Source organism: Penicillium arizonense, assembly GCF_001773325.1.
Source record: "Penicillium arizonense strain CBS 141311 chromosome Unknown PENARI_contig025, whole genome shotgun sequence".
NCBI classification, from domain to species: Eukaryota; Fungi; Ascomycota; class Eurotiomycetes; order Eurotiales; family Aspergillaceae; genus Penicillium; species Penicillium arizonense.
The window spans coordinates 185,578-209,750 of NW_019173302.1; the positions used below are offsets into that span (position 1 = coordinate 185,578).

At 50.1% G+C, this 24,173-nt stretch overlaps 7 protein-coding genes across 7 annotated transcripts; 4 read left to right on the forward strand and 3 right to left on the reverse strand.

Moving 5' to 3' along the window:
• Positions 1-3,261: 3,261 nt before the first annotated feature.
• On the forward strand, positions 3,262-4,151 carry PENARI_c025G08236 (uncharacterized protein; the record flags this gene model as incomplete). Its single annotated transcript, XM_022635842.1, has 3 exons — positions 3,262-3,506; positions 3,560-3,825; positions 3,880-4,151. 3 exons carry the CDS (start codon positions 3,262-3,264, stop codon positions 4,149-4,151), a joined length of 783 nt encoding a protein of 260 aa, XP_022484302.1.
• Positions 4,152-5,658: 1,507 nt separating this feature from the next.
• PENARI_c025G10705 (BTB domain and ankyrin repeat protein) lies at positions 5,659-10,533 on the forward strand (the record flags this gene model as incomplete). Its single annotated transcript, XM_022635865.1, has 1 exon — positions 5,659-10,533. One exon carries the CDS (start codon positions 5,659-5,661, stop codon positions 10,531-10,533), a length of 4,875 nt encoding a protein of 1,624 aa, XP_022484268.1.
• Positions 10,534-11,009: 476 nt separating this feature from the next.
• On the reverse strand, positions 11,010-12,768 carry PENARI_c025G03763 (cytochrome P450; the record flags this gene model as incomplete). The annotated part of the gene is made up of 4 exons (XM_022635795.1): positions 11,010-11,066; positions 11,128-12,222; positions 12,293-12,490; positions 12,550-12,768. The coding sequence occupies 4 exons, from the start codon at positions 12,766-12,768 to the stop codon at positions 11,010-11,012; spliced, it is 1,569 nt and encodes a 522-aa protein (XP_022484282.1).
• Positions 12,769-13,254: 486 nt separating this feature from the next.
• On the reverse strand, positions 13,255-15,141 carry PENARI_c025G12468 (uncharacterized protein; the record flags this gene model as incomplete). Its single annotated transcript, XM_022635881.1, has 1 exon — positions 13,255-15,141. One exon carries the CDS (start codon positions 15,139-15,141, stop codon positions 13,255-13,257), a length of 1,887 nt encoding a protein of 628 aa, XP_022484378.1.
• Positions 15,142-15,584: 443 nt separating this feature from the next.
• vps27 (ESCRT-0 subunit protein VPS27) lies at positions 15,585-17,937 on the reverse strand (the record flags this gene model as incomplete). The annotated part of the gene is made up of 5 exons (XM_022635763.1): positions 15,585-16,423; positions 16,473-17,247; positions 17,302-17,583; positions 17,644-17,776; positions 17,870-17,937. The coding sequence occupies 5 exons, from the start codon at positions 17,935-17,937 to the stop codon at positions 15,585-15,587; spliced, it is 2,097 nt and encodes a 698-aa protein (XP_022484291.1).
• A 333-nt stretch (positions 17,938-18,270) lies between these two features.
• Positions 18,271-21,567, forward strand: PENARI_c025G05536 (putative ubiquitin C-terminal hydrolase; the record flags this gene model as incomplete). Its single annotated transcript, XM_022635813.1, has 2 exons — positions 18,271-18,483; positions 18,544-21,567. The coding sequence occupies 2 exons, from the start codon at positions 18,271-18,273 to the stop codon at positions 21,565-21,567; spliced, it is 3,237 nt and encodes a 1,078-aa protein (XP_022484374.1).
• A 765-nt stretch (positions 21,568-22,332) lies between these two features.
• PENARI_c025G00215 (cytochrome b5-like heme/steroid binding domain-containing protein) lies at positions 22,333-23,136 on the forward strand (the record flags this gene model as incomplete). The annotated part of the gene is made up of 3 exons (XM_022635758.1): positions 22,333-22,451; positions 22,692-22,818; positions 22,969-23,136. The coding sequence occupies 3 exons, from the start codon at positions 22,333-22,335 to the stop codon at positions 23,134-23,136; spliced, it is 414 nt and encodes a 137-aa protein (XP_022484358.1).
• Between the last annotated feature and the right edge of the window lie 1,037 nt (positions 23,137-24,173).

The window sequence follows — 24,173 nt, forward strand, 5'->3', positions numbered from 1 at the left end:
CAGGTAAAGGGGGCGCTGATCATCATTGGGGCCATGAATGCAACCATCGGAGCCAAGACAAGTGTGTCTTATGCATTGAAATCCACTTTGTAGACGCTAGAACGAGTTTTATATGAGTTTCCGGTAGCCCCAAGCCACTGGCAATGCAAGTAAACTCAGAAAAAGACATTTCAAGCCGAGAGGATTATTCAACGAGCTGAGCATGTGGATGAAAATTGGGCACGAAAAGCAAAAACAGCGGCAGAAGAAGACTCCACCGTTCGAGAGGATCAGCGCCAACCCCGCCCCACGTAGGTCTTCTCCGTTACTTCCGGGGGAGATCGACAAGGCACCGGTGAGGTACCGGTTGGTCTTCGGGGATTTAAAATCCGCTGCCGCTTTATGAGGGTGTCGGGGGTAAATGTCAGTCTGGAGCTGGTCACTGATGCCTAGAATCACTAGATCATTTACTTGGCGCTTCGTTTAGCACTACATTGGAGATATCTTTCGAGCAGTGTTAATGTATTCCCATGAAAAGAATGGACACATTGTGCCAAGTATTAAATGAATTACGCTTTCGATATCCATTTTGTGGAATGCTCCTTTCCTTTTTCATACTTCCCAATAATCGGCTTTAGCGTGGGAAGACACCAAGATAACATGTATGTCTTAGCTGTCAACGTTATGCAAGACAACGGGGTTTTGACTATGTACCTAGAAACACGTGTATAAACCATGGGTATAAAATGAGGCTTCACACTCTAGCTACTAACACCTTTTCTACTCGCATGTATGCTTCATGCTTCATATGCGTCCCTTCAGCCGTTTCAGCTCGATCTAGAAATTCAGAGGTTGATCCTAGGAAGAATATTCATATAGTCAAGAGAAGGGGACCAAAGCATTAAAAAATGATTGCCAAGTTCAAGGGCATATAGATGTGGCTGCTATCCGCATTGCACAAACCCTCTACTGTCTGTCGGCTACAAATGCATTATCATAGGTCCAAATATTGAGGTCTGGATATTGCTCAGCCACATGAATATAATGACGTAGGCACGAGGTCTGACGAGTTGAGTAGAAAGAGCTAGCGTGGTTTGTTTTATTGAGGTGTCGCACAGGTGAAATGCGGAGCTGAGTTAGCTGACTTAGTCCTGTGGCGCTGGACTACTGTTGAGGTTCAGTAAGCTGTGCTTAGTGAATAGCTCAGGATATCGCCATGGCCATACCCAAATGTACTCAGCGATCAAAAGCGGCAAGAGGTAAGCCCTGAATCGGAAAGGACAGTAAAGAAGTGGCAGAGATTATTCTATGCATATGTATGGAAGTATGCAGTTCTTCAGCTATAGTTTGTGAAGACTAAAGAGGCATCATCGCCGCAGGCTCGCTAGGAATACGCTGTGTATACGCTCCGACCCTCAATATGCACGATGACTGTATGTCCGCCTGACCGACGCTCGGGACTCTTTAATAAGGCTGTTTTAGCCTTCTTGCTCATAATGTAAAGTTTGTATGAGATATTTCTCACTTCAGGCAGCTCACATGTGCGGGGTTAAGGTAATATCTTCCGTTCTCGGCTTTTCTATCGTATTAATATATTATCGTAAGAGTTTATGCTGCAAGAGGCTTGTGGTATCCATTTCTCCGTTGGCACCAGGGAATGCGGATCTAGAGTAAATGCCGACCGTTATTGAGGGGTAGATGCGGAGCCTGATGATGCGTCTGTACTAGTTCGTCGTTTATGGGCCCATTTTATAGTTGGCCCAGAATCACATTTTTCATCAGCGTGCCTATTCCCATGGGATCAATCTAGTCTGCTTTGAATGTCCTTGGGGCTATATCGAGCTATCTGCTCTTCCAATTTGTTTACATAGCGCGCATTCTACCTGGCTTATTTAGAAGAGTGAGCGCACTTAATTTGTTCATTGGCCCCCAGACTTACCTCATCTTTCTGTCTGGACTCCTACTTGAAGTTATCTGATGAATAAGTCTTCGATCTCGCCTATTGTACCTTGATGTATTGATTTATGAAGAAAGTATCCAGTCTCCCGGCACCATTCAGAGATTTATAACTATATATTTTGAAATGGGGATGGCACGATGGCAGTCTGGCATAGCAGACGGGTCGATATCAACGGAGAGCATGCAACCAACCACTCTCATGATGGGTGGTAGACGTAGAGAGTGGCCTCTGATGCGTTGACTGCTAAGAGCCGAATACAGTATCATGAAATCAAGAATCCGAAAAAAAGTGGTCATTTTGGGGTGCATGTCTGGATGCCTTTTTTTCTCTTGTAGGATGAAATTGAGCTAGTAGACCCTGGCATTTCTCCGCCTGAGACCGCTATTCTACTGAAGAGACGCGGTTCCACCACTACAATATAAATCAATGCGATTGCCACCCCGCGGCTCCGATGGTTTGTAGCATATATGTTTAGCTGAATGCTTGTCTAATCCTTAGCAGAAGTAGGGTTGGCTGTGCTTTTATTTGTTAGAGGTTGAAATTATCTCGGTGGTTACTGGGCGGGTCTGAATAGCCCATGTGATCTATGTATGTAATGGTTTATAGCCATGAACCTGCTGAAGACTTTATCAGCAGGGTTACAAATATCCTTAACATTACTGTAAGGTGTGGCTTGCTTCCCCCTAAATTTCTGCGCAAAGTCCCACCTGGGTATTCTTATCAAACATGAGTCGTGCACAAACAGGACATGACTCGTACGGAAATAAGCTTAGGTCAAACTTCTGCAGACACCTCGTGGGCGAATGCGTCTCGGTTTCGGGTTGCATGCTCTTTTGACACGCCCCCACTTGCCGGGCTGTGTTTGGTGTATTCGGTATCGGGTTTGAAGAAGGCTGTGACTTGTGGCATAAGCCACTGGTCTAGCTCGACATTTAAGATTATGATTGTCATGTATGTAGCACCCTGATGACCCAAAGATTAGTTTATTGGGCGTATTCAGAAGAATTTCACTGTGGGGCGAAGCTTGTATACCAAAATAATCACTAAGCCTTTCAGCCCCCAAAATAATAACACATACACCGTCGAAATAGGGGTTTTTATTTGAATCAGAGAAAGACCTGCTTTGAATATTCCTTGAATAAGTTATTTATGAGCTAAAATTAGCAATAGTGAAGATGGTCGGCCTTGTAAGAATGGAGTATTTAGAAGGACACTCATCCAGTACTAGCATCATTCGAAAATCTCATATTGCTTTTCCAACGGTTATTTCAAGATCAAGCTCTAAAAGAAAAATTTGACCGATCTGCTTTCTGTATGCTACAATGGCGAATGCTCTATCCGTTGCTGAACTGGCGATCTATATTTCCCTCGCCTTCCCAACAGTATACCTCATCATCAAACATGGACGCCAGGGCTTGCTAGGGTGGCTCTTCCTTTTCATCTTTTGCACACTAAGAATTATTGGCGGTGCATTGGCAATCAACAGCTCCAGTCCCACGGCGAATATCATCTCCAGCGTCGGACTATCCCCTCTCCTTCTCGCAGCAAGCGGTATTTTACATGAAGCGTGAGTCTACATAACCGGAACTTAATGGATAAATAACTGACTCAGACATGAAGTCGCATCTATCGCATATCCTGTCTCGATCAAAAGATTGAACGGGCCCTATCACTCTTCTACAATATCTTCGTCACTGGCGGCGTCGCTTTGACTGCGGCGGGATCTGCAAAGCTCCAAAAATACCAACAACCTATTGAGAAGGCGGAGAATATCGTTAAAGCTGGAATTGCAATTTTGACCATCTGCTGGGCTGCATTGGTTCCAGGGACTGTTTTCTCATTCATCACGCCTGCGAGAAAAAGCGCGGGTGGGCGCTGGTACAATAGTAAGCTCTCTATATCTGAGTCTCGCCAGATATAGCTAACAATCTAATGTACAGTTGCTTACGGCTATTGCATTTGCTCTGGTGTTCATTGGCATTCGCGTTTTTATAGTCTCGTCTACCTGTGTACTCAGAAGCAATATCTCAGCCCGACTACTGGCTCGCTCGCTATCCGCGTGATTTTGGGCTTCTTGCCTGAGCTTATTGCTGTTATCTCTTTGATCATTGCTGGGTTTATGACTCAGGGTGCATCTAGGGAGTCGCGTGAAGAGCGCGAGTTGCCAATAGGTCACATGTCTACTTCCCCAGTCTCGCTATCGCGAAATTGAGAGTCTGCTACTTTCGCCATTGGGTGTAATAGTGTGATAGCTACTTTAGTCGAGATAGGTATAAATAATTATGAATTGTAACCATATTTGCTCAAACTGGATGCAATCAACTAGCAAATTTAAGCCCCAGTTAGGTTCTATCTTGCGTAATACTCGTCATGCCTCTGACAAGTGCTCACATATATACTGCATTGCTTTACCGATCTATCTTACTAGGCAGCTTAGAGTGCATTACGTTCTTAATGAGCGGTGTTTGAGTTATTACTTCATTCTCTATAGTTCAGGCTATATAGATCGGCTTAAAGGTCAAAGTCCGGATATAGGACAGGAAGGTGCCATTCGCGAACAATGTATGCATATAAGCCATACCTATTGTCTGCCCGTATTGTCTGCCCATCCGGTCAGAAACTTCGGTGACATCTTTTCCCCTCGGCTTGACTAGACAGTGCACGGAGGATCCCATACTGTAGCTGAAGTATATTGCGGGGAGGATGCAGGTCAGCATGTAGTGAAGGGACATTACGGAGAGGAAAGCGGGGAAATGGATCGGATTATAAGAGAGGAGATGCGCATAGGAAATGGCGTTGAGAGCACGGGGTAGAGGAATGAGGTTATACTCCTATCACTCCGCCACGGGCTCTGGGCCCTGGATGATCCTCGCCTCTCCTCCGGGGGCATGGAGGGACGTGCGCGCCGTTATTGGTCAGTCCGATGCGGCGGGGGGCTATAACGGCCTTGTCGTCATTAACTGACTCCATTTCTATAGATATCTGAGGGGCTATCTGTTTTCTTCCCGCCTACCAGCAGAGCCTGAGGAAAGAAGACAGGCATTCATATGAGACATATATACAATTTATATCAGTAAGTTGATTGGATTGTTCTGGAGTGTGGCTTCTATAAGGATAGACATTGTGACTCACTTCGGAATTTCTCAACAGTATACAGTTACCTAGATAATGATTAAGATAATTCTGCGTGCTGAAATAGTAAGCGGCAGTAATTCAGTACATCTAGGCTGTACTCGAAATACCCTATAATAATGTGGGAATAGTGATAGATGCCTTGTCCCCAATACTTGGTATTGTTCCCGAGGCCGCTACCGCGGACCGCATGGGGTTCCACGATCCACGGATGATATCGAAGGCAATCTGGATATCTCGTCTCCAGTCAGCTTCTCTTCAGCTTCTTCAGCTTCTCTTCCTGAAACTACCCGAGTACAGGGAGTAATTGCATTCTCGAGTCTTTCTCCATCGTTTCTCTCCATCGATACCGAACGTCCTACCCGTTTCGCCACTCGCGCATACTCGAACCCACAACCAATTTCGCGTCACCAAAATTCGCATTCGCCGGAACACTTAGCTAGAGATCGAGTCGACTCGTACAGCGCCGACACTCCTTTCCCTTTCCTCCGCATAATTCTCTTGTCATCCAGCTCCGTCGCGGTCTCTGACGGCGACGTCTAGCTTGGGCCTGATAAGAGATTCGGCGCGTCGATCAGTCCGGGCACATGAGTAACAAGCTTTGGGAGTTTTTCATACAAGATGATGTCGAGAGCTTCCAGCGGTTCCTGGCGAACGCGACGTTCGCGGGGCCACGAGCTGCAGGCTCCGGAACGCCTGCAGCGGCCAACCTGTCAGCAAAAAGTGCGAGCCCTGGGGCAATGATCGCATCATCTCCAAACCCACCGAGAAGCAAGAAAAGTCTGGGATCGTCGCCTGGAACACCTGTGTCGGATAAATCGCAACGCGGGACCGTGAACTTGTCGCGCGCCGACGTGAATGCGCGGGACCATTACGGCCGCACACTGCTTCACCATGTCGCCTCGTCCTCGAAACTTACCGCCGCCCCCTTTGCACGTGCTTTACTGGAAGTTCCGTTCCTTGATATATATGCGCAGGACTGGGAGAGTGGGTGGACCGCCCTGCACCGGGCTCTTTATGCTGGTAATGCAACGATCGCCCAGGCGCTCATGGCGCGCGACGTGCAAGACATGACAGATTTCAGCAAGATCGGGACTACAAGCCATCCAAGTGGTGGCCTGATTAAAATCAAAGATCGCGAGGGTTTCAGTCCGTTCGATGTCTTCGGAGCAACCATCACGGCCCGCGACATCAAGCAGATCTCATCTGGGAGCTGGCCAAGGTCGATGGCCGATGATATGGATAGCGATGCTGCGTCCAATGCCGCCTCAAACTACGGAGATAATGGGGAAGATAATGCATATGTCGCTAAGAGTGTCTTGAAACCTCTTCTGGATGTCTCCGCCGATGAAGTATTCACTCTCGGCAGTAACAAGAACCTCAACCTTGGTCTGGGTGATCAGGATGACCGACAGTTCCCGGAGCGGATATCTTTGAAGCGCCCCGAGCATCTTTTGCATCGGTTCTATCGCGAATATCTGGAAGAACTAGAACGGCTTGGGCTTGAAGATACCATCCCCGACGGTAACTTGAAAGAATTGCCTACATTGATAAGGAACAAACCCATGAAATATCAAAACATCGTCATGTCCAAACTGCATACCGCCATCATCACGGACGATCCCGAGGCTAATCTGTTCATGTGTGGCTTCGGCCCAGGCGGACGCCTAGGAACAGGCGATGAGTCGACGCGTTTTACCTTCGTTTGCATTGAAAATGGTGGTTTGGATGGAAAGAAGGTCGTCTCGGTTGCTTTGGGTCAAGACCATACCCTGGCAATCACAGAGCACGGTGAAATCTTCAGCTGGGGTAGCAACAAGTTTGGACAACTCGGTTACGGTCTTCCTAGAACCAACAACCGAAACGATGTCCCTGTGCAGTTGACGCCTCGTCAGATTTTCAATCCATTCAAGAAGGAAACCATCCTAGGCGCAGCAGCATCGTCTATCCACTCGGTCGTATTCAGCACCTCTGGTCTGTATACATTTGGAAAAAACGAAGGCCAGCTCGGTTTAGTCGATTCCGATGCTCGTTCTCTTGAAGTTCAAACCACACCAAGGCGTGTCGGAGCATCTCTCTTCAGTTGCCCAATTCAGATGGTCTCTGCCATTGATCGTGCTACGGCCGTCCTTCTACAGAACCATGAGGTTTGGGTATTCTCATCCTATGGTTACTCGAAGCTTTCATTCCCCCTGGAAGTAAGCTCGAGATTTATCCGGGATAGCTTCATGGCTACCAGATATGACGGATCCGCCAACCACATTGTGAAACTGACAAGTGGCGGAAACACAATCTGTGCTCTATCCAGTTCTGGTGAAGTCTTCACTGTTCAAGTCAACCAGTCTGAAAACTCTTCGGCTTTGGCTTCTACGACCAATCCTGCCAAGATTCGCAATTCACTGGCCACTCCTGTTCGAGCATGGTCTGTTAAGAAGTCCCACATGGCAGCGAGCGATGTCGATGTTGGACAAGACGGCTCTATTATCATCTGCACAACCTCCGGATCTGCCTGGAGAAAAGAACAGCGGACAAAGAAGAAGGAGGGTGCTTCGAAGGACTACAAATTTGCTCGTATCCCTGGTCTCTCGCGAGCAGTGGCAGTTCGCAGCAACGCCTTCGGGGCCTATGCTGTGGCTCAGCGTGACTGCGATGTCACCAAGGAACAAATTCATGTTGAGCCCAGCAACCTTTGGGATGACATCTTGCCTTTGTCTCCATTCACAACCCCCGAATTGGAAGACGTGGATGCCATTCTGGAAGAGGATGCCCAGACTATTCCTGTTGTGCTTTCCTCCGGTAAAAGCATCCAACGCGCCATCATATCATCCTCCGACATTGAAAATGAGTTTGTGCCTATTTGGTCCGAAGGGACTGTTTGGGTTACTAGCTCTGTTTCGGAGTCTCGCATTCCCGTCCATGAACTTCTCCTGGCTGGTCGCAGTCCAGTTATGAGAAAGGCTCTGGAAGAGTTCAGGCAATCATACTATTCCTCCGTCTTAGATGTGTTTGATATCGAGTATGGGAAGGACGGACACCCTCAAATCCGGATCCACGGTGTCGATTTCCTGACCATCCTCAACGTGGTGTTCTTCCTTTACACAGATGGCATACTCGATGTCTGGCACCTGGCTAGGAGCTCGCCCGCAAACGCGACCCGTTACCGACAGGTTCGCACTGAGGTTATGCGGGTCGCTATGCAACTAGGATTGCCAGCCTTGGAACGCGCAGCGAGATTAATGGTTGAACCAGAAAAATGCCTGAAGACTGATATGGCACATGCTATCAACCACTCCTCGTTCTTTGATAGCGCGGATGTGGTAGTCCAGCTCAAGAGTGACACCGTTAAAGTGCACAGCCAAGTTGTATGCGAGAGATGCCCATTCTTTGACGTTCTTTTCAATGGCCGTGCGGGTGGAAAATGGATAGCATTGCGCAAAGCGGACCCTACCGAGAAGGTGCATGTTGATCTGAAGCACATTGATCGTTCCGTCTTTGACTTTGTGCTGCGTTATCTTTATGCTGATACCGAGGAGCGTCTTTTCGATGAAGTTCGGACGAGCGATGTTGACGACTTCATTGATCTACTCCTGGATGTCATGTTTGTGGCAAACGAGCTTATGATCGACCGACTGTCTCAAATCTGTCAGAAGATGCTTGGTCGTTTTGTCACAACTCGCAACGTGTGCTACCTGCTTAACTCTGTTACCCCTTGCTACGTTACAGAGTTCAAGGATGCTGCTCTGGAATACATTTGCCTCAATATGGAGGCTATGTTGGTCAACAGATATCTCCACGATTTGGACGACAGTCTCCTCCACGAGTTGGATTTGATCTGCCATGAAAACCAGCTATCCTGCTGGCCCGTTTCCCGTGGACGCAACTCTGAAGATTATGTCTTCGAGAAATATCCTGAGATCGTCGGCTCCGTTGAGACAGACAAGCAGCGAAGGATTGACGCCATGGCCTTGCAGACTCGCCTTGATCGTCTTGAATCGTACGACGTTCGATCTCGGCAGACACCAAATGAGAAGGTCACTGCATCTTCATCGACGCGCAAAGGGAAGAACGCTCCCCCCAAAGAGTCGCCAAAGGCCAGCAACAGTCCGATGCTCAAATCGAGGCAATCAGCAAGCGATCTTATGTTCCAGATGGATGACGAAGGTCTTATGACACCCGATTCGAAGGGCAAAGGTGCCATGCGTGGAGTTAAGTTTAGAGAAGGTATTCCCGAGGATAGATCATATCCTGATTCCCCGGCATTGGGAGCAAGCCTACCAGAGGCCATGTCATTGGGCGAGGGTAACTTCTTGGATGATCAAATGGCCTCTCCACAAGACATGACACTCGCACAGTCTCCATCCGAGACTAGGGCGATTACTCTCAACCAGAAGCGCGCTTTGCCATCATTATCTGGACAATCATCCGCGCCATGGAATCAGCATATGATCTCGAGCTCCAAGAAGGATCTCAAAGATATCATGGGCGAAACATCACAATCTCGGGTGTCAAACCTTACGCTGGGGATGGCAGACCGACGTGAAAGCAGTGGCAATTTCACACCAAAGATTTCCCAAAAGGAGAGAAAGAAGATCCAGCAACAGCAGGCGCAGGAACAACTGGCAGCGCAGCAGAAGGCGAAAGACGCACCCTCGAACCCCTGGCAAAAGCCAGCACCTCTGCCAGTAACACCAGTCAAACTCGATCCTCTACCAGGCCAAAGCGTTCAATCTCCCGAGCCTGCTAAAGCAGCCCAGAAGTCCATGACTATGCGACAAACTGTAGCTGGCACACCCCCACCAAAGTCAAAGCCAATTGCAACACCAGTGCAAACCCAATGCCGCAGCATTTCAACCAGCTTGCAGCCAGGATCCCACTCCAAGCCCTCCCCATCGGGACCTTCCACATCGCAGACTATCACATCACCCCAACCAGCCATCCAATCAATCCGTCACATTCCCCGTCCCGATCTCACGGGGTCACGATCCCCATCCTCAGGCTCATACTCTCTATCCACAATCCTGCTCCAACAACAAAGTGAAAAGGAAGCAATCCGCGAAGCAGCTACAGCAAAGCACAACATGCAAGAAATCCAAGCTGAACAAGAGTTCCAGCAATGGTGGGACCAGGAAAGCAAACGTGTACAAGGGCTAATGGACCCCGAGCCAACGGAACCTCGTTCTGGCAAGAGTGGACGCGGCGGCAAAGCGCCTGGTACTCCGCGCAAGCGTCGCGGTCCCAAGAATACCGCTGGCGATAGGCCTGGTACTCCAAATCAGAAGAGTCCGTCGGTTTCAGGATCTGGTCGTCCTACTCCTAAGACAAGTGCAAATGGTCCCTCTCCGGCTCAGCCGCAAAAAGTTCCGAATGGAAATCGTGCTGGTGATGGTGCTGGGGGTCCTAACCCCAATCCTCGGCGTGGAGGACATGGGGGGCAACGTGGTAAGGGGAAGGATCGTGGTTAAGAGTATAGACTACCTTCTCCCTGCTGTTTGATTAATAGTCTGTTTTGGTCCTTTGTTTCGGGTGTCTTTTTGTACATTTCCTGACCCGATCAACTGTTTTGTATGAAGACATGAACTTCTATAACTTTACTTCAATCCTTTTTTCAGGCTTCTTTCGGATCCTCTATGCAACTTTCTTTGGACCTCCCTACTCAACCCCCCTCTTTTGAAAGACATTACTGTTTTCTTGTCTTCCTCGGTGGTCTTTAAGATTTCTTCGTTAACAATAGCGTTTGACTGACGGTTGGACAACTTAGAGGCCACTGTGTAACACGATAGACTCCGTTTAGGATACACTACTCTCTATTTACTCAGTTCACTTCTGGAAAGGATACCTCTATTGAATATCATCTCTCCTCTGAAGACCTAATCCCTGAATATCTTGTGCACAATTACCCATCCATGCCAAAACAATACCAATATAAATCAGCTCCACCCTATGACCGACATTCCCAACGCACATTCGCAGGCTGCATAGGCCGCGAAAAGAGAGACTAAATACCCCAAAAAGTCAGCCCAAATATCCTCAAACCCACATCCACGAGAAATACATACCGAGTAATCCGTATCCGGCACACCCTCCACCCCCTCAGGATTATAAAACCTAAATCTCCTCACCATCATAGCAACAATAACCTCAAGATTAAGATACGCAAACTTCTCCCCAATACACCGATGCCTGCCCGCCCCGAAAGGCAAATACGGACTCCGTGTCCCCTTAGAAACAGCCCCATACCCATAATCAACCGTTTCAGACTCATCCTCCTCCTCAACCCTCTCCTCCCACCGATGGGGATCCCACCGCAACGGATCCCGGAAGTAGCGTGCATCCCGCGCCGTAACGCCCGGACTAGAAAGAAGCGTATGCGAAGGCGGAACGATAAAGTCCGTCCCCGGGACTGGAAGGGGATTCTTCACTTTGCGCATGAGTGAATGGATGGAAGAGTGGATGCGTAATGTCTCCTTGACGACGTTGTGGTGGAGTGGTAACTTGTCGAGATCTTTGTATTCCAATGGTGGGAGGTCTGAGCCTAGGTTCTGCAGTTGTTCTTCGTAGAGCTTTTCTGTCATCGAGGGGTTTGAGGCTAGACGGAGTATTATCCAGCAGCTTATTGCCGATGAGGAGTGTTGGCCTGCCATTAGGAGGGTTATCATCATGTGGGCAATTTCTTTGTCCGGGACCGGTGTGCCGTCCCGGTAGATGCTGCCCATTAGGTTGGAGATCATATCTGTGCCTTTTGTTGTGTCTCTGGCTGGGCTTGAGCTTGGGCTTGAGCCGGCTTTGGGGCCGGCTTCTCGTCTTGCTTGGATGATTTCGAGGTAAATTGCTCGCATGCGAGCATGGGCTATGTCTCGCTTGCGGTTGTGTGGTAGTGGTGCCCAAGGCAACATGAAGTTGATTGGTTGGAAGCCTAGGTCGAGGTCGTGGAAGAGTTCAGCGAATTCGGATGTTAGTTTTGACCGGACTTCTTCGCCTTGGAGGGTGCGGGCTGCTGTGAAAATGGTTATCTCTGCCATGGCTGCAGCTAGATCGATGGTTCCGGATTCGCCTTTGAAGTTGCCCGAGGATTTGATGTAGGAGGTGACTTCGTCGGCGATTAGGGGGACGTAGGATTCCAGGGCTGTTTGGCTTAGGCCGAATTTTATAAACTGATTTAGGGGCAGCATGGTCAGTACTGTGTACTTGGTTAATGAGATGGTATAGAAGAGAATTAGGTACCTTCTTTTGTTCCATGAGTTTGGAATTAGGACAGTCGTAGACAACACCGGTCCCAAAGATGGGTGTAGTGAGCTTGCTGTAGATTTCTTCTGCGTTGACATCCTTAAGTTTTCCATTTAGGATAAACTCGTTGCCTTCGACACCTAGGTGGACAGTTGTCTTCTTTCCTAGCAAAATGAAAGTGAAGACATCCCCGTACTGATTGTTTGTGAGTGGGCGACATTGGTGATAGATATACTTCCGCAGAGAACACTCACCTTTGCACGGCACGCAAAGAAGAACTGATACGGGTCCATGCCATAGGCAACTGTACTTCCAATAAAAGGAACCCAGTGAAAGACCACAGGGGGTTCTTTCCTGCTGTAAAAGACGAGCTGGTTGATCACATTGAGGATGATTGAGACCAAGAGGATTCCGGTGGTGTAGTAGGCAATTCGCAGAATCTGGCCTGCAACCAGCGACACGAGTAAGTCCATGATTAGAGAATGAAAGTAAATTGAATGTTCATCTGTACAATAAACATGGTGACATGTTTATACTTAGGGCCTTGTAGGGCAAATCAGCAGGGCGGGATTGGCCATTACTCATCCAGTCAGGCCATGCCCGCAACCCCGGATGTCGCATCAACCGAAAGGAATGAAAGGGGCCATTCGTAGGCAGCGAATTTGTTATGCAGGGGTAGAACAAATGATAGTAGAGGGATTAGGGGGCACGGATAGCTGGGGTCCAGAGTGGGCTGAGGCTTGCAATTACGTTATGTAGGATTGGCTCGCAAGTTAAGATATATCAACAAATGTAGAAAGGACACAGGAAGATAGGTTATGTTCGGTCTGGACGCTGCTAATGATAATGTTAATAATGACTGAAAAGTTCCAAAGAAATGCCACCAACGCCAAACAACCGTGCAAGCTAAAGAATTGTCATGAACGTATTAAGGAAAAGATGAGGTGAAACATCGTAAGTTAGCCGTGCGTGGCTACCTCTCGGCTTTCCCAGATCCGACGGATCATCATTTCGGCGTCGTTGACCTGGTAGTCTTCAACTTCGTTCTCGCCTATGAGATCCCGTGAGGCTTCGGCGGAGGTGGAGAGGATGCGAGAAGAAGGATCACTGGACTTGGCAGACTTGGCGGGGTCGTTGTTGGCCGCTGCATCTTCGATAGTGATTGGGTTACGAGTTGATGGTTTAGATGCGGGACTTGAGCTGAGGCGACTGGGACGCTTGCCTTGTTGGAGAAGAGGCAAAGAGGGGGCTGGTTTGACTTGCTTGCCGAGTGTTGATGACGTTTGTGCAACCTTAGCTGCTCGGGCAACATGACGAAGTCGGGCGAAACTCTCTCCGGTGGGAGATTGGAAACGTCGCACAACCGTGAGTTCTAATGAGGTTTTCTCGTACGCCTTGCGGATATGCCGAGTTTCACCGTCATGTCCTGCGCCTCCAGCTCGACTGCCGCTGGTCAAGCCTCGGCTGGCGTCAAATGTGACAGTACCAGGGCGCGTATGGTTGACTGTGTTGAAGGTTGGGTCAACCGTGGACGGGGCTGCCGAAGGGGGAACCCCGTGGCTATCAGGGGGAGAGTTGTTGAGAGTGGCAGTGCGTTGAAGCCATAGCTTCTGTTGTGTCCGAGAAGGCAAGTCAGCACCACGTGGGCGCGCAGGAGAAGCAGTGGATTTGCCAGTGGCGCGACCAGGAGAAGGCGGGGTTTGCGGATGATAGTGAGGGAGGAATGAAGATGGGGTGTTCGGGTCAGAATCAGTACGGGATGATGCTTGGATGCTGTTCTTGTTGTTCATAATGAATCTCGAGACACCTCCTTCCATAGAGGATGAGGTAGCGTGAGGGTGAGAGCCAGGCATGCTGGCCATGCTGGCTGTAGAATATGTGCGGCGGGCGCTTTCCTGGCCAGCAGCCAGGTTGAGAGATGCGCTGCTGCGCGATGCGGGATCCTTGGCCGCTGGCTTGACCATCGCCGAAATCGAAGACATGGCGGGAGGTGCTTTGGCCGAGTGGGAGGGACTGAGAAGGCGGGTTGCGATATCACCTTGCTCAGTGTGCTGGCTAGAGTTTTCGGAGTCGTTGTCAGAGTGGGGGTGGTCCTCGTCTTCCTCTTGGTCCTGGCCTTCTTCCAATTCGGCACGTTCCCGAGCAAACTTGCTTGTGATCGATTCTGGGAGACTGGTCGCCCGAGCAATCTGAGGGTAGGGGCGCTTCACGAATGTAAGGGGATCGACAAGAATAGTGGTGTTATCAGCGCTGTGGTTGGATGGCACGACAGAGTTGCGCCGCGTACTTTCGGGCGACTGGGTGGTATCTTCCCAATCAGCGTCGTCGACCTCGACGTCGTCATCACCCAGCTCGAAGCCGACCGTCTTCTTTTTTGCCGCACTGGAATGGGGTCGTTCGGTGACCAACGCTTTCTTCCCGACAGCCGAGTTATTCCGGCGCAAGGCAGGAGTCGAATAGTTTCTTTTCATAGGAGGAGCGGTGGGGTGATTATCGACGGCATTATCCCAACGAACATGTCCACCTTCTTTGGGGCTTGCTATCGGAGTTGCGGGCGCAGACTTCTTGCGCTGATGATGACGCCCGGTAGTTTCGGGACCAACCTGGGCAAGTTGGAACCGCTGGAGTTTGCTCAGGTTTTTTCCGATGGAGGGGTTTCGGTTGTGATTGCGGTGACCGCCAACAACATGGGCGCGGTGTGCCTTATGATGCACGGGCGCCTTCTGCGTGTGAGACTCCGACAGGTCATTCGGGTTGGCGCGCGTGACGACTGCATGAGAGGATACCGCACGGCGGCCGAGACCGGGGCGCTTGACGGGGGAAGAAGTAGTATTGGAGGTCGGCATTGTAGAGAATAGCTCCCAGAGGAGCCACAGACGAATAATCCGCGATGCTCACCTAGAACGTGGGGATTGGCCGAGGCAAAGAGGTCTCACGGCAGATCGGAGAACATGCAGGTAGAAAATGAAGAGTCAACGAAGGCTGTGGTTACACCGGTTGAAAGCAGAAATCATACGCTGCGAAAAACGAAAGAGAGAGAGAGAAGGAAGAAAAGAAGAAATCGACGTTGATCGATCTCGCTGTCTTCGGCGATTAAGTTCAAGGAGCGAGTAATAATACGGTAATTACGTTGTGTGGGGGAGCCATGTGCCGGTCACATGACATGAATGGTGAAATGCATACGAGGTACAAGGTATTACTGCATCTCTTTTAAGCTATTCAATCTGCTAAAACTCTTCAGGTATCATCATGTAAGCCAAGTACAAATAACGCCCCAAATGCAAGTTCGCTACAGCTCAATCAAACTCTCCTCCACTGGCCGCGGTTGCTGATAAGGTGCTTGTCCGGGGGCTTCGGGTGCATGCGCGCTCGGTTGCCCAGTGGTCATTGGTGGGTAAGCAGAAGGTGCAGGCGTGGGTTGCTGAGGGTAATAAAATGATGGCGGGTGGGGTGTCGGGCCGGTTGGTTGCTGGTGAGGTGCCGGAGCGCTAGGGGGCACCGAGTAACCAGGCTGCGCATACCCGGTAGCGGCTGGCTGCTCGGGTACGGCAGACCCGCCTGGAGGTGCACTAGGTTGATACTGGGAGTCTCGCCGCATGACAGGTGATGGTTGGTATGGAGGTTCGGCGACTGGTGACTTGTTTGCGTCCGGATCAGATGGTCCCGCATAGTACTGAGACGGAGCACTTGGTGCGGGAGTAGTGGTGTAGTTATTGGGAATAGCGTTAGGTGACTGTGCCCCGAGAGACGGGTAAGGTTTTCCACCCCAGTTCTGGTGGTGAGCCTCGTTCGGCTGAGCTCCATGTGGAGTGTGCGACATATAGGCGCCGGTGACAGCGCCAGGTGCGCCTCCATACCCTTCAGCGTTCGCCGTCTGGGGTGCATACATGGCAGTGGGTGGGCGAGAGCTGTCCATCTGGTTGCCATAATAGAAATTCTCGGCCCCAGCTTGTGCATCCGGTGCCTGGGGAGTAAACCCGGGCTGGATATTCGGATATTGTGTTGCGCCGGGAACAGCCCCATAACCAAGACCGTGGTGTGGATAAGCATTGGAGAGGCGCTCTTCCAACATTCGATCGTAATACCTCACGACTGTTGAGAGTTTGGCATGTAGATCGAGTAACGTGTCTGTCGACGTCAGCTTGTGATTCTTTACAACACGAAGGAGGGAACTCACCATGCTTGCTCATAGTCTCTCCATAGCTACGGGCCAACTTCGGTCGAAGAGAACCGATACTTTCATATAACTCCTGGATCTGTGGCTCTCTGAGGATTGTTCCTGGGGGCTGATGCTGGAGCCGATCAACGAGCGTGGAAAATAGATGGATGTTCTCGGCTTCCACGGGTGTAAGTTCATAGGGGTTCTTGGGTAGGGGAGTCGGCGTGCTGGACGAATCACGGATTGCAGAACTTGGAGTAGGAACGTTCTTCAATGCTGCTGCATGGTTTTGTTTGTGTTGTTCCATGTCTCGCAGCGATGCTTCGATCGCTGCCTTGAGGTCTGCATCGTCCTCCTCGTCCACATGGGCTGGTCCGGGGGTGGGCTTGGTCGCTTCTGGGGCATTGAAAGTCTGCGGTACGAATCCCGAAGTGCCTCTGCCCTCGGCCTCATCGAGGCTCATCTGTAACGCGCGACGCAAATCTTCGTCGAATCCGGTATCCGCTTTGGCAGCTCGGGGTTCCATTGAGCTAGATTTTGTGATGGAGTTGTTTTTAAACGTGGATCGATCCGATACTCCCGGTGGTGCAAACGACTTGGAGTTCAATTTAGCATAGCATCCATCATCCACCCTGACAGGCTGCAATATTCCAAGATGTGGCAACGGGATGGTCTTGCTGGAACATTGAGCATCGAAGACATTGCCACAGTTTCGGCAATGGTGTTTGCGATTCATGAAACTGAAGGCTGTCCGGCATCGCATACAGACATCGGAATCAATCCACTCCGGAGGCTGAGACAGGACATGTTAGCTTCCACTTTGGCGGCAAAGGGCCGGGACACTCACAGCACTGCTTTCCAACATACTGCCGCTCATTTCTGTCTTTGGCGGAAATCGGTACCCCTCGCTCTGGAGTCTGCGATATGTGTCCCCAAGGTACATCAAATCCATTCGGCCCTGCGCAGCCATAGCCCAATTTTGGATGAGCTCCAACATCTTTCCTTGAACATCTGGATTTAATGGGGCGCCTTCGGACTTCAGTAATGACACAAGGTTATCCATGAATTCCCGAGATGCGATCTCCGCTAGAAAGTGGGTGCCTCCGTTTTTGACACAAGTATCTGTTAACTGCAGACGCGTGATCAGCACATGTTTTAACGTAACGCCGAGGAGATAAATGTCACTCACCTTCAGAGTCGCCAGCTGAATGTTGGGGTTCCTATTCTCGAGCCGTCGCTTCAACGATCTCATCGCTTCCTTGGGCTGCACGCTCTTCGATCGAACCATGTCGGATATTTCCAGATTGAGGGCAATGTCCTCCCTAGGAGTAGGTTAGCTAATCGATCACTCTGGGCAAATGGTCCACCAGGGAAGAGCCCATCTATAAGCGTAATCCCTGTAGGCAATCACTTACAGCGAGGAAGCCGTTGCCCGCTCGATCTGCTCGTCGAGCGGCGACGTTGAAGAAAACCAACCAGCCATGATGAAAGTAGACACCAGGCGCGATACTTGACACAAAGCGCAGTAGCTGCAGGTAGATGCGAATATGGCAGACTGATAAGTGGAGGAGGGAGCTTCCAGTTGACTAAGCCCCTGGCGTCATAGGCTTGGGGCGGTGAGGTATTGTCATCTGATTACCCCAGAGACATCCCGCATTGCGTTCCTGGATTCTGTCCTCTTTCCTCTCTTCTGGTCTCTCGCTTTCATTTGCTCTTTAATCTGAAGGGCCTCCAGGGTTACCCCCGAGATCCCTTCCTGCCGTCCGTCAACTTGAACATCATCATGCGCTAAGTCCGATCGCTGCTTGGATCTACCATGTCCTCCGATGCGGCGACTTTGCCATCTCCACCAAACATACCACCGTGGAAGGACAGCCGTCCTTACTCGGTGGGGGAAACCATGCATTCCACGCAGGTCAGCAGACCGGACTACCCAAATGGCTCTTCTATCCCGCGCCGCCCTCGATTTCCGAATATCAAAGACCTGCAGGACCAGGCTGCTTCATTAAATGTGAATGATAGCACACCAGTATGTGTCCTGATGGTCCCTCGAAGGAATATGGCCTCTATTTACTGACGCGCATTATAGCTCAATCAACTCCTGAGAACGGCTTCCGAGGCAATCGAACAAGCCATCACCCTTGTGGAGGATAACTACCCTGACAAGGCTTACATACAATATCTTCGCGCCTCTGAAATCACCATTAACATCATTCCCCATCATCCAGACTATCGAACCGCGGTCAACCAACGTCCTGGCTGGTACAAGGAGTTTGCCGATCTCATGATGTCGGTCAGGACCAAACAAGGCACGATGGACACAATTAAGCAGGAGATCATTGAAGATAACTTGGCAAGTGGAATGCAGCCCACCGGTGGGTTTGCGTCAAGGTCACCACAACAAGCTTCTGCCACACCGAGGAGCCGCGAGAATCGTCAGTCTGGAACAGACTCGGTCAGAATGCCGAGTCCTGGTCAGTTCCAAAGAATACCCGACCCTCCTACGCATATACAAAGATTCTCCAGTCCTCCGGACGACATGCTCGCGCAACGATTTGCCAAACTTAAGGCATCTCCACCCTCGAACCAATATGAGTTAGGTTCAAGTCCGGCTGAACCGGGAAGCCCGACTCTGGGATCTGCGGAGACTCCACTTCATCCGTCTAACGCGAACTCGGGGCCTTACAGCTCCCCGCCGCCAAGACGTCCATTAGGACCTCGTGGCATGGGATCTTCTGCCAGTGTGCCAACTATTCCTCCGAAAGTTCCACTTACCACCTCGCTCCCCCGTGCCCCGGACCCAGCTTATAGCCCTATTTTCACCGTTCCCTCGAAGCCTCCCTCGAATCCCCCAAGAACTTCCACCGAGAGCACGCGACCAGTCAATCCGCGGTATTCGCAATTTACCAGCTCTCCTCACAGGAGTCCGAGTCGCGGAGGCTTCGACGAAAATCCCTACAGATCCCTGACACCCAATGGGGTGGACTCAGCGCGAAGCGATTCACCGGATCTGCCATACAGCACTTCAATTACTGCACAGAGTCTGCTTGAGAGCCTGCGAAAGTTCAATGTGTTGCTCATTGATGTTCGGTCCCGGGACCAGTATGATAATGGGCACGTGTATGCAAAATCCATCATTTGCATAGAGCCTGTGGTCTTGAAAGAGAATGTGTCTGCCGAGGAACTTGAGGAGCGTCTTGTTGTTTCGCCGGAACACGAACAAACCTTATTTGAGAAGCGGAATGAATATGATCTCGTAGTTTACTACGATCAAAACGCTGATTCCGTCAGTTATCTCGCTGGTTCACCAGTGGGGACATCCGCGCCGCATTTGAGAGCTCTCCATGATACTCTCTACGAGTTCAATGCATACAAGCCGTTGAAAGCCGGGCGACCTCCCGCTCTTCTTCTCGGTGGATTGGATGCATGGATCGATCTCCTTGGCCAACAGTCACTCGCCACATCTTCGACTGCTGCTGTCATGAGTTCTTTGCAGGCCAGAAAACCCGTACCTCGTCCTGGCCGAGGTTTAGGAAGGGTTCCTACAATGGCTAGCGCTAATTCGAGCCTGGAAGTTCGGAAACGGCGACTGCGCGAGTTTACTCCACTCAACTCGAAGGAGTTATCCGAGTGGATGGAGAAATCCAAAAACGAGGAGATCGATACAAGCACCTACGGTGAGGAAGAAACAGAGGAGCCAGAGGAATCCACGCAAGAGCCTTCGACTCCATTTGTCCATACATATGAGGCTTTCTTGCGTCGATTCCCCGAGCCGCACCATGTTCAGCAATCTATGACGCACCCAGATTCTCGTCCGCCGCCTGGCCCTACTCCGAATTATGCTGCGCAGATGCCGGTGGCCCCGTCACGGCCAGCTCCTGCGGTCCCACGTCCCAGCTACAGCGGAGTTTCCGATGGCCGACATATTCAGCCCCACCTGGAGCGACAAAATTCTGCAAGCAGAACAGCTCTCTACATGCCAACCTCTAACTTTGGCCGTCTTAAGCTTCCGCGTACAGGTTTGACCAATTTTGGTGTCACATGCTACATGAACTCTACCATCCAGTGCCTCAGTGCAACTGTCATGCTGAGCAGGTTCTTTATTGACAATCGGTTCCGTTACTATGTACAGAAAAACTGGAAGGGATCCCAGGGTGTCATGCCAGGATTATATGCTAATCTGACTCGGTCGCTGTGGAAGAATGATGTTGAGGTTATTATGCCAACTTCTTTTCGAAATTTCTGTGGGCGGTTGAATCGAGAATGGGCTATTGATCGACAGCAAGATGCCAAGGAATTCTTCGATTTCGTGGTGGACTGTCTCCACGAGGACCTTAATATCAACTGGCAGCGGACGCCCCTACGGCCCTTGACATTTTCAGAGGAGATGCAACGGGAACGAATGCCGGTGGCCAGAGTCTCCAAAATCGAATGGGACCGGTATTGCCATCGCGAGGAGTCATTTATATCGTCTCTCTTTGCAGGACAGCATGCTAGTCGACTACGGTGCACAACCTGCAAAAAGACGTCTACCACCTACGAGGCCTTCTACAGCATCAGTGTCGAGATCCCGGTTGAAGGCACGGGCGACATCTATGACTGTCTCCGGAGTTATTGCAAAGAAGAAATGCTGAGTGGCGACGAGGTCTGGAAGTGCCCGCACTGCAAATGCAAGCGAATGGCCACCAAACAGATCATCATCACACGAGCACCCCAGATCCTAGTTGTCCACTTCAAGCGGTTCTCAGCATCCAAGACCCAGAGTGCGCGAAAGATCCACACCCCCATCGAGTTCCCACTCCATGGTCTCCGGATGGACGACTTTGTCATCTCATACCCGAGTGCCGCCCCCCAGGATCCCCGGGCTCCGCCACCCATGGGCGCCACCGTTCCGCCGTTTACATACGATGCCTTTGCTGTACTCCGACATCTCGGATCTTCGATGGGAAGCGGACACTACATTTCCTTGGTCCGCGATGCGGAGCGGCAATGCTGGCGGAAGTTTGACGATGAGCGGGCCACGGACTTTAACCCCCGGGACCTCCGATCACGGGATCGATTACAGAACGAGCAAGCGTATATTGTGTTTTATGAGCGAGTTCCAGCGAAATGAGCGTTTTAGCATCTGTTACGATCATGGATAGAGTATACAGCAATTGAATTGCTTTGAACATTAAAGTGTTCCGTCACCGCGGAAAGCGGATACCGACGGCGCTACCCGAGCCCTGATCCCCGAGGTTACGGCTATGCAGGGAAAAAAGATGGCAGTTGGGGTACCAGTTACCTGTCAGTCACCTAGTAGTTAGTCTAGTCTTGTGTATCTATCTACTGTATGTGCATAACAGAACATTGTGGCCAGATATGCCAGACTATCACTATTCATATGCACGAATAAGCAGCATCTGATTCGCCGAAACATGATAGTCTCTCTCAACACTTTTACAGCAGTTATTATCAGTTTCTATAAAGATAGGGAATGTAATTACCATCTGAGTACACTATACCGCCACCTAAATAAGGAATAATACGCAGTAGAGAACGCCATATACTCCGTTCTCTTTCGGGTGTAATTCGCGGCATCAACAGTCGGTCCCCACCGAGACCGCTCAGGGCGCACGTACCAACAACTTTCCCTTTTCCTTTGGATCTTGGACTTTGCACATATCTCTCTTCACTTCTCTGCACTTCGATCTCCCCCGGAATACCCCGTAAGTGTCTGTCAGACTTGTCACACTTGTCGTATCACCCCCAATCCCAACTTCTCCCGGCGTCCCTCTCCTATCGCGCTCCCTCCGCTCCGAGCCCAGGCCTCTCTGCTCCTGCACACCTCACAGACCGCTAACAAGTCTTCCATCACCTACAGACCTCTTAATTCACCATGTCTGAATCCACCGAATTCACCTTCAAGCAGATTGCTGAGCACAACACTAAGAAGGACCTCTACCTGATCGTCCACGACAAAGTCTACGACTGCACCAGCTTCGTCGATGAGCACCCGTACGTTGACTCAGTGTCTATATCTACACTCCCCAGAACCCTCTCCTCCCTCCCCGGAGATAATGCACTCTCCCTTACCCTGGCGCAAAGCGAGAAAGGGGGACGCGAGAAACGGAAAAAGAAATCCCGACAGACTCTTTTTCCCTCGCCTCTCCCCTATCGCACCACTCCACCGCCAATTTCACCATCTCCGCACCCTCAGATAACCTCAGAATCAAAAGCCGCTAACAATCTCTATAGTGGTGGCGAGGAAGTCCTCCTCGACGTCGGCGGTCAGGACAGCACGGAAGCCTTCGAGGATGTCGGCCACAGTGACGAGGCGCGCGAGATTCTCGATGGTCTCCTCGTTGGCACAGTGAAGCGCGTGGTACGTACAAATTCCCCAGCACCGCTGGACTCCTATTCAACAAAAATCAACACATCCAACCACGCTCTCTATACCCTCGGCAACGCGCCATGTGATCCCACATGCACACCGAACACAAGACATCAGAAATCATATACTAACAACCTCCAGCCCGGTGACCCCGAGCCCCAGAGCAAGGCAGCCCCCGCTTCCTCCTCATCCTCCTCCTCATCCTCCACCGCTGGCTTCGGCGTCGGTCTCTACGCCGTTATCCTCATCGGCGGTGCCATCGCCTACGGCGCATACAACTACCTCCAGGCTCAACAGCAGCAGCAGTAAGCCGGTTATGGAGTGTGGAGTGCGATACAAAGGTGTTGGTGTTTGTACGTGCAATGTGAATATGCATTTCTGCAATGTTTACAGCAATTAGAAGATCAAGATGAGCATGAATGAGTTCTATTTTTTTCAATGATTTCGCGAGATGGGGTGGGCTAAAACCGTGCACGTCTGAGTTGCATACACGTTTTGAGTGAGGGTTCCGGGTCTCGGGTCTATGTATCCTTTCTTCTTGTCGGATTTTCATTTTTATGCTTATATTCTTTGGTTAATTACATGTTTGAGCTGGACCTGGATTTCTCTGCTTCTTTTTTTATCTTTTCTTTAGATATTGATTTCAACAATCCTACTCTATAAGTTATATTATAGTTACTATAACTGACAACTTACAATATGACGACGATATGAAGTGGAATATTGACACTATCTCATATCAAGCGGGTCAAACAAAAAGGAAAAGAAACGCAGATCAACCAGCGGAATAGATTTCTCTTTTGGGCGTGGCTTTCCGCCCACCAATTCCGACAATTCTGGTATGTTCATTTGCCGATTGCCCTCCTTGCTCCTCACTCCGACATCTCCAATTGTCGGACGGTGTGGTGTGCGGGGAAGTTTATAGGCTTGGCTGTTCTTTGGGCTTCTATTGTATTCTTTTCCATATCTTCCAGGTACTGTGCACATTACTCCGCAGCTTTGTGTAGATTGTGCTGGTTTGGTTGTGCTTGGCGAATGAAGTACAGTAGATATTCGGATTGTGGGTTCAGTTGGTTATCCGGGAGGGAAGGTGTCGGCGAGATACACCACGTTATGTTGTACTGGGTCTTATAGCTCTAGTTAGATAGATACGTAGACGAATTCTCACTAACTGTTAGCTATTGACCGAAAGAAATTACATATACCCCGCTAATTAGATCTCAACAGAGTCTGATTTTGTCTGGTATAGAAGAGAAGAGAGATAGTTAGGGAATGCACATGAAAAATAGAAGAAAATAATAGCAAGCAAAGAAATGAGAAGAAATACTCCTTTTAAAACGAATATT